The 15,840-nt window shown below is 39.3% G+C and overlaps 1 protein-coding gene and 1 long non-coding RNA gene across 2 annotated transcripts; both read left to right on the top strand.

Annotated features, from left to right (window-relative positions):
• The first annotated feature begins 50 nt into the window (after positions 1-50).
• On the top strand, positions 51-892 carry LOC103606920 (polyadenylate-binding protein 1-like 2). Its single transcript, XM_008591480.1, has one exon. It carries the CDS (start codon positions 104-106, stop codon positions 704-706), a length of 603 nt encoding a protein of 200 aa, XP_008589702.1. The 5' UTR covers positions 51-103; the 3' UTR covers positions 707-892.
• Positions 893-1,208: 316 nt separating this feature from the next.
• On the top strand, positions 1,209-2,515 carry LOC103606919. Its single transcript, XR_551924.1, has 2 exons — positions 1,209-1,452; positions 1,635-2,515. It is a non-coding gene; the product is annotated as an uncharacterized LOC103606919 (long non-coding RNA).
• Positions 2,516-15,840: the final 13,325 nt, after the last annotated feature.

Genomic DNA, 15,840 nt, shown 5'->3' with positions numbered 1-15,840 from the left:
GGATGAGGATGAGGAGGTGGCGGCAGCGGCGACTGTCGCCGCTGCAGATGCCGATGCGGATGCTGAGACCGGCGGGGGCCCCGAAGGGAACCCAGACTTTCCCATGGCCTCGCTGTACGTGGGAGACCTGCACCCTGAGGTGACCGAGGCAATGCTGTATGAGAAATTCAGCCCAGCCGGGCCCATCCTGTCCATCCGCATTTGCAGGGACAAGATCACCCGCCGCTCCTTGGGATACGCGTATGTCAACTACCAGCAACCGGTGGACGCCAAGCGGGCCCTAGAGACCCTGAACTTTGATGTCATAAAGGGCAGGCCAGTGCGCATCATGTGGTCCCAGAGAGACCCGTCGCTCCGCAAGAGTGGGGTGGGCAACGTCTTCATCAAGAACCTGGGCAAGACCATCGACAACAAGGCGCTGTACAACATCTTCTCGGCGTTCGGCAACATCCTCTCCTGCAAAGTGGCCTGTGACGAAAAGGGTCCCAAGGGCTATGGGTTCGTGCACTTCCAGAAGCAGGAGTCCGCCGAGCGGGCCATCGATGCGATGAATGGCATGTTCCTGAACTACCGCAAAATTTTCGTCGGGAGATTCAAGTCGCACAAAGAACGAGAGGCCGAAAGGGGAGCCTGGGCCAGGCAGTCCACCAGTGCTGACGTCAAGGATTTCGAGGACGACACCGACGAGGAGGCCACCTTGCGATGAAGACATCGTAGGAGCGGCCCAGCCAGCAGAGTCAAACCTTGGCTCCTACCCGGTTTACAACCCCCCCACCATCCCACCCCCTAACCCACCAGCAGTGTATTGTATTGGGAGTGCAGGTCTCTCTCTGTCTCTGTCTCTCTTTCTCTCTCTCTCCCACCATTCCTCCTTTTCTCCCTACCCTGCTCTTTCGCTTCCCTCTTCCCCCCTCCTGCTCTTCCCCTCTCACCACTTCCTACCTTCTCCCATTTTCTGTCCTCTTCTCTCTTTCCCTTTCTCTCCCCCCCCCCCCCACCCACCGAGGGCGTTGTGAATGATTTTACTAATCTGTGCCATTTAACAGGTTAAAGGCTGCCCCTTCTCCCTGTGGTTTGGTTTAAAAGGCATTTTTCTTTATTTCTTTGTTTACTGCACAGGTGATACAATTTCATGGTAGAAACCTCAGACAGGACAAGGAAATCAGATGAGGGAAAACCAAGAGAGTCCCCTTCCCCCCCCCCCCCCCCACACCCACCGAGGGCGTTGTGAATGATTTTACTAATCTGTGCCATTTAACAGGTTAAAGGCTGCCCCTTCTCCCTGTGGTTTGGTTTAAAAGGCATTTTTCTTTATTTCTTTGTTTACTGCACAGGTGATACAATTTCATGGTAGAAACCTCAGACAGGACAAGGAAATCAGATGAGGGAAAACCAAGAGAGTATTTGCTCCCCATGATCTACCACCCAGAGAGAACCACTTTTACTTTTTTGGTGTGCTGCTTTTTCAGGCTCTCTTCCTCTTGCTCCCTCCCTTTCTTACCCCCACCCCACCTTCCCTTTTAACACACTGTTATAGAATGGTTCATGTATGTGGTGTTTCTTAACCTGCTTTTTCAGCAACTAAAACCAAACAAAAATCAATCCATTGAATTTGTTTCCATGTTATTCAACAGGTTTATGAAACGTCATCTTCAGTGCCTGCAGAGTGCTCCAGTGTATCCATGGACCTTAACATTTCTGTAATCATTCCGGCATTGTTAGACATTCAGGTGGTGCCTAGTTCTTTCCCTGTGTTTAAAACCAACACTGCGTGCTCTGATGAGTGAATCCTTCCTTGTCAAGCCAAATCTTTGCTATCATCCTGGGTGGTCTCTTTAACTGTGGACTTGCAGGATCTGCATAGAGACATTTTAAAGACTTTTCCTGTGTGTTGACAAAAGGACCCCTTCATAAGCATTGTACAGATTTGCACTCGTGCCAACCAGCACAGCTAGTAAAATGAGTATGCCCATTTCCCCTCCATAGTCTCCTGTTCACTGTAATCGATGTGTGTGTGCGCGTGCACACGTGTGTTTGTGTGTGGGTGTGTTTGTGTGTGCGCGTGTGTGTCTTGGCCAGCTTGATTCAATGCAAATGGTAGTATTTCGCTGTTCTTGGTCCTTTGCTGGAATTAAACACTGTTTATCACCCCTTTCCTCTGTGCCCACTTCCTGTACTTTTCCCTGTTGTCAGAAAAACAATGCAGCTTCACTACAGGAAAAAAAATCACAAAGCAGACAAGTTAACAGAAGAAAACTAATGCCACCAGTAATCAGTCCTAATGATCATTCATACCTTCCTGAGACATTTTTATCCATACCTGCGCAGTATTTTCCAAGAACTACCTGAAACATTTTTGGCTTCAGTATTTTTCTTATGCATATGTCATATCTGTGTATTATAATGTACATACTGTTTTTATATCTGCTTTTCACACATAAATGTGCGTGTATACTTATACACACACATACTCTTGAACTTCATTTCATTTCATTAAAGGTTCTTTTAAAATGTTTTCTCTGGCTGTTAATATTCCATTGAATTCATCTCTAGATGGGGGATAGGTAGATATATGTACATATACATCCATGTCTATATCTCTGTGTGCTTGTGTGTGTATGTTTTGTTTTAACTCTTTTCTCACTGCTGAACATCTACTTAGTTTCTGTTTTTTCTTTATCCAAGTCAAAGCTGTCAAGATCATAATGCACAAACTTTGCTGACATTCAAGACTATTTATTGAATGATCACTGCTAAAAGAAGAATTGAAGTGTCAAAAGATACTGGCATTTCGAGTCTATTTTTGGGGGGAACATTGCATATTTATTGACCAGCTATAAAGATAGTTCAAGTTTACCTTCATATGGTGCACCAGTATTGTGAGAGGACCCGGATACCTGGATGATTTTCTGCACTTGCTATTACAATCATTTCTGCACTTTGCCAATATTTTATCTAACAGGAACATTTTTGTTTTTATTCATTTTAAACATATTTTATATAAATTGTACATGGTTATAATAGAAAATATTTTACAGAAATTTTTAATGTAAGAGAAGAAAGTCAAAATCCTAATACCACTCCTAATGCCTCTACTTGGCAAAATAAAATTTTAATAAATAGATTAAATAGATTACCTTTATGTTTATAATACAATATGCATTGTTTCATTGGAGGATATTTTCACTACACTAGTTCTCTGGGACTATCTTTCTATCATCAAATATTATCTTGTAATTCTGTTGTTACATAATACTACATCACAGGCATAAGCTATAATTTCTGTAACTAGGCCCCTTGGGGTGTGTTTAAAATGGTTCTGATTTTTATTCCTTGCAAGATCTATTCTATGATGAACACTTTTGTACCTGAATGTCTAAGAATTTTTTTCTTACTAGTGGAATTGTGGGGTGCTAGATATGGACATGCCAATTTTTTTTTGGCCTGCCATCAGATATTTCTCCCATCAGTAGCACAGAAGAGTGAACATATTACTACCAGTCTTCTTAAATTGGTCAAGGTTTTTTTTTTTTTTTTTTTTTTTTTAAATTTTGTGAAATTGAAATGGCTTGTACATTTTTCTTTTATTATTTCACTTTGCAAGTATATTTTTAAAGGAGATCTGGCACGTTAAAATATAGATAAGAATCACTTCAAGTGATTTTCTATACACACTTTTACAATCCATCTATAAGCATTTTTAAACAATTATGGAATCATACTGAATATATTTTGTCATAATTTTGTTTCGATATACTGCAAACATACCTAAAACATCTTTGATATTCAGTTTTCTCCTGAAACTCACCATCACTGTATAGGACTGAACATTTTTAGGAATTTCCCCACTTTGGATATTAATTGTGGTTCCTAAGATTTCCTCTTTAAACCCTACTCTGTGGTGAATAACTTTGCAGTTGAATTGTCCTCCTACCCACTTTTGCATTTAATATCCCCTCGCCTAACACAGGCTGTGAGTTAACACTTAAAAATCAAGACAAGCATCAGAAATATTGATTTTAAAAGAAGTGAAAGGGGCATCTTTAAGAAACCACTTAGAATTAAAACAATTTTACAAATTTCATAAAGCTAATAAACAAAGTGCCTGCCTTGGTAGAAGAAACAAGCATACATTATGCTGTTTAATGCTATCATGTAGACCCCTTTTTTAGCTCAAGGCAGTTTTGCCAATTTGGCAAAGAGTAAAAGACAAAGAAACCCTTGTCTTTAGGATTTATTTTTGTAGGATATTGATTTCTGTTATTTCTTCATAGAAATTATCTTAAAATATATTTATTTGTTTAGCCCGTCATATAGGGGGTTCAGAAATAATGCACCAAGGTGAATGACACAAAGCATTCATGTTCAGCACAAGGAGAGATCTTGCTTCAGCTTCTATCCAATCAGGATAAAATCCCCCTCATCACTGGGAAAGTAAGCTTAAAGAAATGGGAGAGAAAGAATAAAATCAGTTTTCCAATTTATACAAAGAAGCCAGTTGGAGTTCTGATAGAGATTGTGTAAAATATATAAATTGATGTGTGTACTATTATTATCTTAACACTATTAAGCTTCCCAATTCACAAACATGTAATGTCTTTCCTTTTATAGAGGTCTTTTTTTTCAACAATATTTTGTAGTTTTCAGAGTAGCAGTTTGCACTTCTGTTAAATTTCTTAAGTATTTAACTCTTTTTTATGCTATGGGAAATAGAATTGATTTCTTAATTTCATTTTCGTGCCCTGCTACTGTATAGAAATATAATAGATTTCTGTATATTGATCTTGTATTTTGCAACATTGCTGAACTCATTTATTAGTTATATATTTTTTTTGTGGATTCCTTAGGATTTTATATGCAAATGATCATGTCATGACAAAACTATAGTAAGCACAATAGTATGGTACTGGCATAAAAACAGGCACATAGACCAATGAAACAGACTAGAAAGCCCAGAAATAAATCTAGACACATATGATCAACAAATCTTCAACAAAGATACAAAGAATATGCGATGGGGAAAGGATAGTCTCTTCAATAAATGGTGTTGAGAAAACTGTACATACAAATGCAAAAAATGTTGGATCCTTATGTTATACCATATACAAAAATCAACTCAAGATGAATTAAAGATTTAAACATAAGACATGAGTCTTTAAAAATCCTAGAAGACATAGGGGAAAAGCTTCATGACATTGGTCTTAGCAATGATTTTATGTATATTACACCAACAGCACAGGCAACAAAAGCAAAAATAAACAAGTGGGACTACATCAAACTAAAACATTTCTGCACAGCTAAGGAAATAATCAAAAAAATAAAAATAAAAAAGGCAACTCATGGAATGGAAGAAAGTATTGCAAACCATAAGGGTCTAACATCAAAAATATATAAGGAACTCACATAACTCAATAAAAAAAAAAAAAAAAAAAAAAGTGATTAAAAAATGGGCATCATCGGGTAGAAATGCAATTTGTGGTAATGAGTTATGCTGCCAGTACGAATCTGGCCTTCACATCTTAGGCATGAGGAGTGACAATCAGCTCTGTATCTCATGAGTATTCATAACCAAAAAAAAAAAAAGGGCAAAAAACCTAAATAGATGTTTTTCCAAGGAGGACATGTAAATGGCCAAAAAGTACATGGAAAGGTTCTCAACATCACTAATCATCAGCATCAGGGAAATGCAAGTCAAAACCACAATGAGATGTCACTTCAAGCCTGTTAGAATGGCTGTTATCAAAAAGTGAAAAGATAACAAATGTTGTTGAGGATGTGGATAAAGGGGAACCCTTACACATTGTTGGTGAAAATGAAAACTGGTATAGCCATTATGGGAAACAGTATGGAGGTTCCTGAAAAATTTTTAAAAATAGAACTACCACATGATCCAGCAATTCCACTTCTGGGTATATATCCAAAGGAAATAAAATCATTACCTCAAAGAGGTATCTGCACTCCCGTGTTCATAAGTGTCCATCAAAAGATGCTAGATAAAGAAAATGTGGTGTATATACAATGGGATATTAGTCATCCTTATAAAAGAAGGAAACCTTGACATTTGCAACAGCATGGATGAATCTGAAGGACATTATGCCAAGTGAAATAAGCCAGACACCAAAAGACAAATACTGCATGATCTCACTTATACGTAGAATCTGAAAATGTTTAATTCATAAAAGTAAAGAGTAAAGGTGATAGGGTTTGGGGGATTGGGGAAACGTAGAGATGTTGGTTAAAGGGTATGAATGTGCAGTTATAAGCTGAATAAGTTTTGGAGACCTAATGTACAGCATGGTGACTGTAGTCAATAATAATGTATTGTATACTTGAAGTTTTCTAAGAGAGTAGCTCTTTAGTATTCTCACCACATGTTAATCAGCTGGATTGTGGCAATCATTTCACAATGTATACATATATCAAAACACCAAGTTATATACCTTGAATATATATAATTTTTTATTTGGCAATTATACCTCAATGAAGCTAAAAATAAAAAGACCATGTCATCTGTGAATACAGGTAGTTTTATTATTCTTTTCCAAACTGCATTTCTTTTATTTCAATTTTGTTTTTTTGTCTAATGGCCCTGGCTAGAACCTCAAATACAATGTTAAATAAAGTGGCGAGAATAGATATCTATGTCTTACTTTTGATGTCAGGGGTGAAAACATTCACTCTTTCATCACTAAGTATGATGCTAGCTGTGGTTTTTTTCATAGATGACTTTTTTCAGATTGAGGAAGTTCCCATCTATCCCTAAATTATTGAGTGTTTTAATAATGAAAGGGTCTTGGATTTTTACCAAATGCTTTTTCTGTATCTGTTGAGATAATCTTTTGGTTTTTTTGTCCTTTGTCCTATGGATCTAGTGTATCACATTAAGTAATTTCAGACATGAAAACAATATCGCAGTCCTTGGATAAATTTCACTTGATGATGTTGTATACTTTTCCTTATATATTATTTAATTCAATTTGTTAGGATTTTTAAATATGAAAAAATTACTGTGGTAAAGTGTAATAACACAAAATTTACCACGTTTTCCATTTCTAAGTTTAGTGGCATTAAGTACAATTGCAATGTTGTATGACCTTCACCACTATCCATCTCCAGAACTTTTTCATCATCTCAAACCACAACTATGCACATTAAAAAATAACTACCCATTCCTCCCTCACCCAGCCCATGGTAACTACTATTCTGCTTTCTGTCTCAATGAATTGACTATTCTAGGTAACAAAGTGGAACAATACAATATTTATTCTTTTGTGTCTGGCTTATGTCACTTAGCATTATATCTTCAAGGTTGTGTGAGGAGGTGATTAAAGTATAATGCCCTCCAAATTAAGAAGGTACTTTGAGACCAAAGAAGGAAACGGGCAGGTCCATTTGGTAATCAGAGATATTTATTAATCAGGGTGACTTACAGACAAGGAAGCTGGACACAGTGAAGACTTAGATGTCAGCAGATGAGAGCTCTCACTCTCTGCAGGCTAGACGATGTTTATATAGCAAAAGCTCCTATTACTAAGAATAACTGCAAGGATATGTTAAGAAAAATAGGGTAATAACATCATCATGTGTCTTAAGATCCATGACACAGAAGCGAGGGTGTTGAGGGGGAGGGGCATGTCTTGTGATGTCTGTGACAAACCTTTCACCAAGACTTTGAGAAATAGATTTGTGAGGGGAGCTCTGTGGTTGCTCTTCTCTGTAGACAGGACCTTACAGTGGGAACTGCAGTCTGCTAACACTACCTGCTGTAATACGTCACTCACTCCCTGAAACCTATGTTCTCTTTACACTTGCCCTAAGGTTAAGGCATAACTGGTCAGTGCGGCAAGGGAGTGAGGTTAAGCAGTCAACAAAATGGCAAGCAGGTAACAAAATGGCGTTGGTTTTGTTCCCCTTCTAACAAAGTTTCATCCATGTTCTATCATGTATCATAATTTCATTTCTTTTTAAGGACAAATAATATTCTCTTGTATATATATACCACATTTTGTAACAAAAGTATTTTTTAAATTGTGGTAAGAACACTTAACATGAGTTCTACCCTCTTACATTTTTAAGGGTATAATAAATTGTTGTTGACTATAGGTACAATGTTATACAAGCACATGTCTAAAACTTATTTGTCTTGCTTCATTAAAACTTTATGCCTGTTCATTAGTAACTCCCCCTCTCCCCAGCCCCTGGCAACTTCCATGTCATTCCTTTATTCTATGATTCTGACTATTTTAGATACTTCATATAAGTGGAACTATCCAGTATTTGTCTTTTAGTGACTAACAAAATGTGGGATTATCCAGTATTTGTGTTTTTGTGACTTTATTTCTTAGCATGATGTCCTTAAGGCGCATCCATGTTGTCACACATTGCAGAATTTTGGTCTTTTTAAAAGCTGAATAGTATCCCATTGTATGTATATTCCACATTTTCTTTATCCATTAATCTATCGATGGACATTTAGGTTGTTTCCACATTTTGGCTATTGTTAGTAGTGCTGCAATGAACATAAGAGTATTAATATCTGTTAGAGATTCTGGTTTCAATACTTTTAGATAAATATCAGAAGTAGGACTGCTAAATCATATGGTAGTTCTATTTTTAATTTTGTAAGAAACCTCCATACTATTTTCCATAGCAGCTATACTTTTTTGTATTCCCACAAACAGTGTGAAAGATTTCTGTGATGGTTAACTCTAGGTGTAAACTTGATTAGATTAAGCAATACCCAGAAGCCTGGTAAAGCAATCTTTTTGGGTATGTCTATGAAGGTGTTTTCAGAAGAGATTAGCATATTGGCCTGAGTGGACTAGGTAAGAAAGATCTGCCCTCAATATGGGTGGGCACTATCCAATCCGCTGGGGGCCTGGAGAGAAGAAAAATGAAGGAAAAGGCCAATCACTCGCTCTATCCGCTGGGACTGGAATACACTTTGCTTTCCTGTACATGGGCATCAGAATTCAAGGCTCCAGGTTTTGGGTCCCAAGACTTACACCAATGGTACGTTGGGATCTCAGGCCCTTTGCCCCAGACTAAGAATCATGCCATTGGCTTCCCTGGTTCTGAGGCTTCTGGACATGGACTGAGCCACACTACTAGAATCCAGTTAGCAGATGGCCTATTGTGGGACTTCTCAGCCTTCACAATTGTGTGAGCCAATTTCCGTAATAAATTCCCTCTCATATATTTATATACGTATCCTATTGATTCTGTCTCTCTGGAGATCCCTGACTAATACAGATTTTAGTACCAGAAGTGGTTCTAGAGAAACAGAATCTTAAAGATGATTTTCTTTAATTGGTTAGAGGGCTTTAGACCAAAAAATGCTAACAGCCTGACTTCTAATAATACAGAGAGCACTGATAGTCCACGGCACGAACTGTTTGACCATATATGCAGAATAAATTTATTTGATACCCCTAATTCAACACTTGTAAAAGGCAAGGGATTTAGCGACTCTATATATATACCTTGGAGTATTTCTAGAAATCCAAGTAATATAATAACATTGGTTGCTGATAGCATTGCTGGGCTAAGTGATGAAAGAAAAGGAAGACATCAGGGGTTTGAATTCTCAGCTCAAGCACTGTACAGATGACCTAAAAGTTTCTAAGTCTGCTCTGGGTCAGAATCTTCTCTCCAGTACACACAGGGCTGAAATTGCTGAAAATCAAACACAAGCTTTCATCATACAATTGGCTGAACTACAATGGCAGTTGAGCTCTCAGCCTCATAAGGTATCTACTGTTAAAGTGCGGTCATTGGCTGGAAAAGAATGGGATCCTGGAAATTGGGATGGGGACATGTGGGAAGACCACAATGAGGCCAGTGATATAGAGCCCTTAGATTCCAATGAGTCTTGTTTGCCAGAAATGAACTCCCCACCACTATCCCCTGAGGCAGTGGACCTTCCGTCTCTGTCTGAGGGGATTGACTGAATGGCCTAAGGAAACAATAATGGCTTCCTCTGATGAATTACTAAGTGAGACAATGTTGATTCTCCTCAAGACCCACCCCCACCACCCCTTTTTGATTCTAGACCTATAACTCGATTCAAGTCCCAGCAGGCCCCTAAAGGTGAGTTACAGAAAGTGATACATGAGGAGGTACATTACACTCCAAAAGAACTACTTGAGTTTTCTAATTTATACAAGCAGAATCTGGGAGAATACTTATGAAAATGGATATTAAAAGTGTGGGACCATGGTGGAAGTAACATAAAACTGGATCAAGCCAAATTTATTGATATGGGCCCATTAAGTAGAGATTCTGCATTTAATGTTGCAGCTTGGGAAGTTAAGAGAGCTGCTAGCAGTTTGGTTGGTTGGGTGGCTGAAATATAGATCAAAAGATGGCCCACTGTGACTGAGTTAGAGATGCCTGATCTCTCTTGGTTAACTGTAGAGGAAGGGGTTCAAAGGCTTAAAGAGTTTGCAATGCTACAGTGGATTTCTCATGTAAAACCTACTTACCCACTCTGGGAAGCTCCAGAAGACATACCTTTCACCAAGACCTTATAGAACTATATTTGCGAGGGGAGCTCCAGCATCCCTGAAGAGCTCTGTGATTGCTCTTCCCTGCAGACAGGACCTTACAGTGGAAACTGAAGTCAGTCAATTGGAGGACTTAAATGCTATGGGACTAATTGGATCCCACTGATCCAGGGTGGCAGGGGCCAAGTGGCTGCACTCAACCATCAAAGGCAAGGTGGGCATAGTTACCATAATGGACAGCAGAGGCAAAGCAACAATCAGAACAGTCTGACTTGTATAGATCTCTGGCATTGGCTAGTTAATCATCGTGTTCCTAGAAGTTAAATATATAGAAAGCCTACCAAATTCTTAATTGATCAATATAAGCAGAAGACTTCTAGGTCAAGTGAGTGGAAGTCTAACTCAAATTGTACAAACAGAAAGTCATAGTGCCTCAATCAATTCCCAGACTTGAGCCAGTCTACAGATCCAGAACCCCTTGAATGAAGGGGTGGCCAGATCCCCTTGAGGAAGGACCCTGGCACACTACCAAAAATTTATACTATTAATCTTTCTCCCACCCTTCCCCAAATGGACCTATGACCTTTTACCATGATTTAGTAATTACGCATTGGGAAAAGGGAAATAATCAGACATTTTAGGAACTACTGGACACCGGATCTGAACTGACATTGATTCCAGGAGAACTAAAATGTCACAGTGGCCTTCCAGTTGGAATAGAGGCTAAAAGGGTCAAGTGATTAATAGAGTTTTAGCCCAGGTGGGACTCACAGTGAGTCCAGTGGGTCTCCAAACCCATCTTGTTGTTGTTTCCCCAGTTCTGGAATGCATAATTGGAATAGACATACAGCTGGCAGACTCATCCCCACACTAGTTTCCTGATCTGTAGAGTGAGGACTATTATGGTGGGAAAGGCCAAATGGAAGCTGTTAGATCTGCCTCCACCTAGGAAAATAGCAAATCAAAAACAATATTGCATCCCTGGAGGGATTGCAGAGATTAGACTTGAAAGATGTAGGGGTGGTGATTCCCAGCACATACGTACTCAGCTCTCCTGTTTGGCCTGTGTAGAAGACAAGTGGATTTTAGAGAATGACAGTGGATTATTGTAAGCTTAACCAAGTGATGACTCCAGTTGCAGCTGCTGTAACAGATATGGTTTCATTGCTTGAGCAAATTAACACATTTCTGGGTACCTAGTATGCAGCTATTGATCTGGCAAATGCCTTTTTCTCCAGCTGTCTTTATAAGGCCCACCAGAAGCAGTTTGCTTTCAGCTGGCAAGTCCAGCAATATACCTTCATTGTCCCACCTTAGGGGTATATCAACTCTCCAGCCCTATGCCACAGTTTAGTTCACAGGAATCCTGTCTTTCCCTTCCACAAGACATCATACTGGTCCATTACATTGGTGACATTATGTTGATTGGACCTAGTGAGCATGAAGTAGCAACTACTCCGGACTTACTGATAAGACATTTGCGTGTCAGAGGATGGGAAATAAATTTGACTAAAATTCAAAGGCCTCCTATGTCAGTTAAATTTCAAAGAATGATTATATTTTTTAATGATGAATATGCTAATTATTCTGATTTGGTCATCGCAAATTGTATACAGATATTGATATTCAATTCTGTACTCCACAAGTATGTATTCTCAATTATGTTTAAATAATAAAAAAAGAATCCTAGGGGTTCAATGGTCTGAGTCATGTCAACATGTCCCTTCTAAGGTGAAGGATAAGTTGTTGCATCTGGCCCCTCCTACAACCAAGAAAGAGACACAACACCTAGTGGGCCTATTTGGAATTTGGAGGCAACACATCCCTAATTTGGGTGTTATTCTGGCCCATCAACTGAGTGACAAAAAAAGCTGCTAGGGTGAGTGGGGCCCAGAACAGGAGAAGGCTCTGCAACAGGTCCAGGCTGCTGTGCAAACTGCTCTGCCCCTCGTGCCATATGATCCAGCAAACCCAATGGTACTTGAGTTGTCAGTGGCAGGTAAGGATTCTGTTTGTAGCCTTTGGCAGGCCCCTATAGATGAATCACAGTGGAGACCCGTAGGATTTTGGAGCAAGACCCTGCCATCATCTGTAGATAACTAGTCTCCTTATGAGAAACAACCCTTGGGCTGCTACTGGGCCTTAGTAAAAACTGAATGCTTGACTATGGGCCACCAAGTTACCATGTGATCTGAGCTGCCCATCATGAACCGGGTGTTATCTGACCCAGCAAGTCATAAGTTTGGTGTGCATAGAAGCACTGTGTCATCAAGTGGAAGTGGTATATATGTGATTAGGCCCTAGCAGGTCCTGAAGGTACAAGTAAGTTACATGAAGTAGCCCAAATGCCCATGGTTCCTACTCTTGCTACACTGCTTTCTCTCTCCTGGCCTGCACCTATGGCCTCATGGAATATACCCTATGATCAACTGACAGAAGAAGAAAAGACTAAGGCCTGGTTTATAGATGGTTCGGCACAATATGCAGGCACCACCTGAAAGTGGAGAGCTGCGGCACTGCAGCCCCTTTCTGGGACTTCTCTGAAGGACAGTGGTGAAGAGAAATCTTCTCAGGGTGCAGAATATTTTTTTCAAATGAACTGAGAAGTTTAATGTGTTTTAAGAATCTAGGAGAAAGAAAGTTGGCAGAGTAAAATTTTGCTATTATTTTTGTCAAAAATTCCAATTCATGCAGCAACTTTAATATTGAGACAGCTCAATGAATATTAACCAAGAGCAAAACTGGCACTTCATGAATGTTATTCAAAGCCAAATATTTATGTGTAATTTGAAGGTTCTCTTAATTGGTTGATCATCTGTTTAGCCAAGTAGACTTTTAGATGGAAAATTATTATCTTGTAAAGAGCAATGCAGTATTGTCTTAGCCATTATCTAAGTTATGTAGAATTTCAATGACTGGGATATTTGTGGAGCCCTCCATTAAATGGGCAAATTGGGCACACTCTAAAAATGTGCAGCCATCCTATTCTAGGCATAGGAGAGAGAAACAATGCCCTTTTCAGCCTTGATTCTCAGCCACTTTAAAGCATTTGCAAAGAAAAGCCCACTTCGGATGCAGTTGAAAAAGCTATTAAGATTCCAAGCACCTTACAGTAATACAAGTACCATATATTTAGGTAGCACTTTTCCTTTCAAGAAAGTCCGTACACAGAACAGACATTAGCTCATGACTCCACATGTAAGGGATCAAGGCCTGAGATAATCATACCCTGGTTGGATTTGAAGAAACACAGACTCAGGCAGAGAAATGGCCTAAGGTCCCCTGACATGTCATCAACTGCCAGAAGACTATAACCACGATTTCCTCTCACCCAGTCCTGGCTCCACTAAGGCTCTCTGCACACTGCTAGTGAAGCCCCTTCCCAGTTTTAAGATTTGGGTTTTTTAAAATCCCCTCTAGCACACTGTTAATTCAGTCATTTTGAAAGTTCCAAAGTGTGAGGAGTAAAAGAAAAAAGGAGAACTATTTTCAGAAAAACCTACTGAAAGTGTAATTTGTACCTTCTGGCTGTCCCTGGAAATTAAGTGTTTAAGTTAATGAGATTGAGGGGCTCCTGGATTAGTAGTAATTATTTTAATCAGAGAGGTAAATTTAGGAGGATTACTATTATCCTGCAAGACAGTAAGATGGTTTTGCTCCGACCATATTAGCATGGGTGTGTAGAATCTAGAAGGCTGGCAATTTTCAAATACTTAATATGCCTCAAATTGCTCCGGTTTAAAACATTTCACCCATCTGGACTGGGCTTCCTGCACCATGTCATTATTGATAGCCTGGGGAGATCAATAATTAAAATTAAATAGAGGGGAACATTAAGCAGAGCATAGGCTGGGACTAGAATTCCTTCCCAGAGCCTCTTAGTTTAATCTCTCCCTCTTCTGAAAACCCATAGTATTTTATCTATGTCTCTCTTAAGACACTTTGCACTTTGTGAGGTGACCTACAATAGCTTCAGCGTGCATCTTATTTACTAAGATTGTATAGTTCTTGAGGTTGGGAATGAGATTTTACTTATCTCTACATTACTCACAGTGTCAACTGTTACACTGAACAAATAGTAGGCACTCAACAAATGTTTTCTGAATGTACAGGTGATATAACAGCTGCACTCTCCATACATGAGGATACTACAGAAAGTTCATGAAAAGATTCACATTACCTTTCAATTCTATTTTCTGTGAGCTTTTTGTAGTACCCTCATATTACCACACTTACTCCCATAAGGTAGTGTAGTAGATTATAAAATGGACACAACTCCCTCTTCCCTGTACTCACTTCTTTTTGCATGTCCTCCAATGAAGCCTATTTCCCCACCATTGAATCTTGTGATTTACTTTGGCTAAAAGAATGTGCTGAGATCAGTGTGGCTCATTCTGGTCAGAGAACCATTCAACTACTGACTCATGAGCTAAATAAATGCCTGTTGTTTTAAGTCACTACATTTTGGGGTGGTTTGTTATGTAGAATTCTTTATGGGTAATGCATACCCATTTACAGATGAGAACACTAAGGCTCAATGCAGTTCAGAACTAACCAAAAGCCATAGAGTGACAAAGCAAGGATTTGAATACACTCTTTCTGACTCCTAAGTCCATAGTCCTTCCACTAAATAAATCAGCCAGATTCCAAATATTCTTGTGCATTCAGAAACAGGTTTGGGAAATGAAAGGCAAAAGACAAATGGAGGAAGGAACTCCGTCTCATTGCTGTGAAGCACTATGGAAAATTGCCTATGTGACAGGGTTGTGTGTTGATAGCTCATTTGATCAAACTTAGGGGAGGCAAAAGAACAGGATCCCTTTCAAACAATTCTGGAAGGAACTAAATTCTCACATCCATAAATACAGAGCTCAACTGACAATTGCCATTCAAACTTAGTGATTTAGTCATTCCCTCATCCAATATGCTTATTTTTTCATTGTTCTACTATAAAGAAAAGTTGTTTTCCATGTAATTAATTTTGTGACTATTCCTCCCCATTGGCAACAATCTGTCAAGACTGTTTTGGTTTTCAAATCTGATAGAGACAGTTTGAATTGGTTCCCAGGTGTCAATATCTACATCCAAAATGAAATGTAGTTCTGCCTGCAGCCTTTCAGCAACCTGTTTGTGGCTGCAGCCATGGGAACTTTTCACAAAAATGTTAGACCATGCTTTAGTTTGTCAAACAGCCACTCACATGTGAAAAGGGAGGGCTCTTCCTGCTCCCAGAGCTGTGAAACAGCAGCATTTCAGGAGTCCCCCTGAATTCTTATTTACCCATATTTGGCCTGAGTTCTATATTAATCTTAGTACAATTTTGGGTCCCCATATT

Source organism: Galeopterus variegatus, unplaced genomic scaffold (assembly GCF_000696425.1).
Source record: "Galeopterus variegatus unplaced genomic scaffold, G_variegatus-3.0.2 Scaffold6958, whole genome shotgun sequence".
Lineage (NCBI taxonomy): Eukaryota > Metazoa > Chordata > Mammalia > Dermoptera > Cynocephalidae > Galeopterus > Galeopterus variegatus.
The sequence above is the reverse complement of the archived record's forward strand: the minus strand, read 5'-3'. Positions and strand labels throughout refer to the sequence as shown.

What these genes read in the sequence shown, in the direction of transcription:
- LOC103606920 (XM_008591480.1), top strand. Translation starts at nt 104, where the DNA reads ATGGCCTCGCTGTACGTGGGAGACCTGCACCCTGAGGTGACCGAGGCA.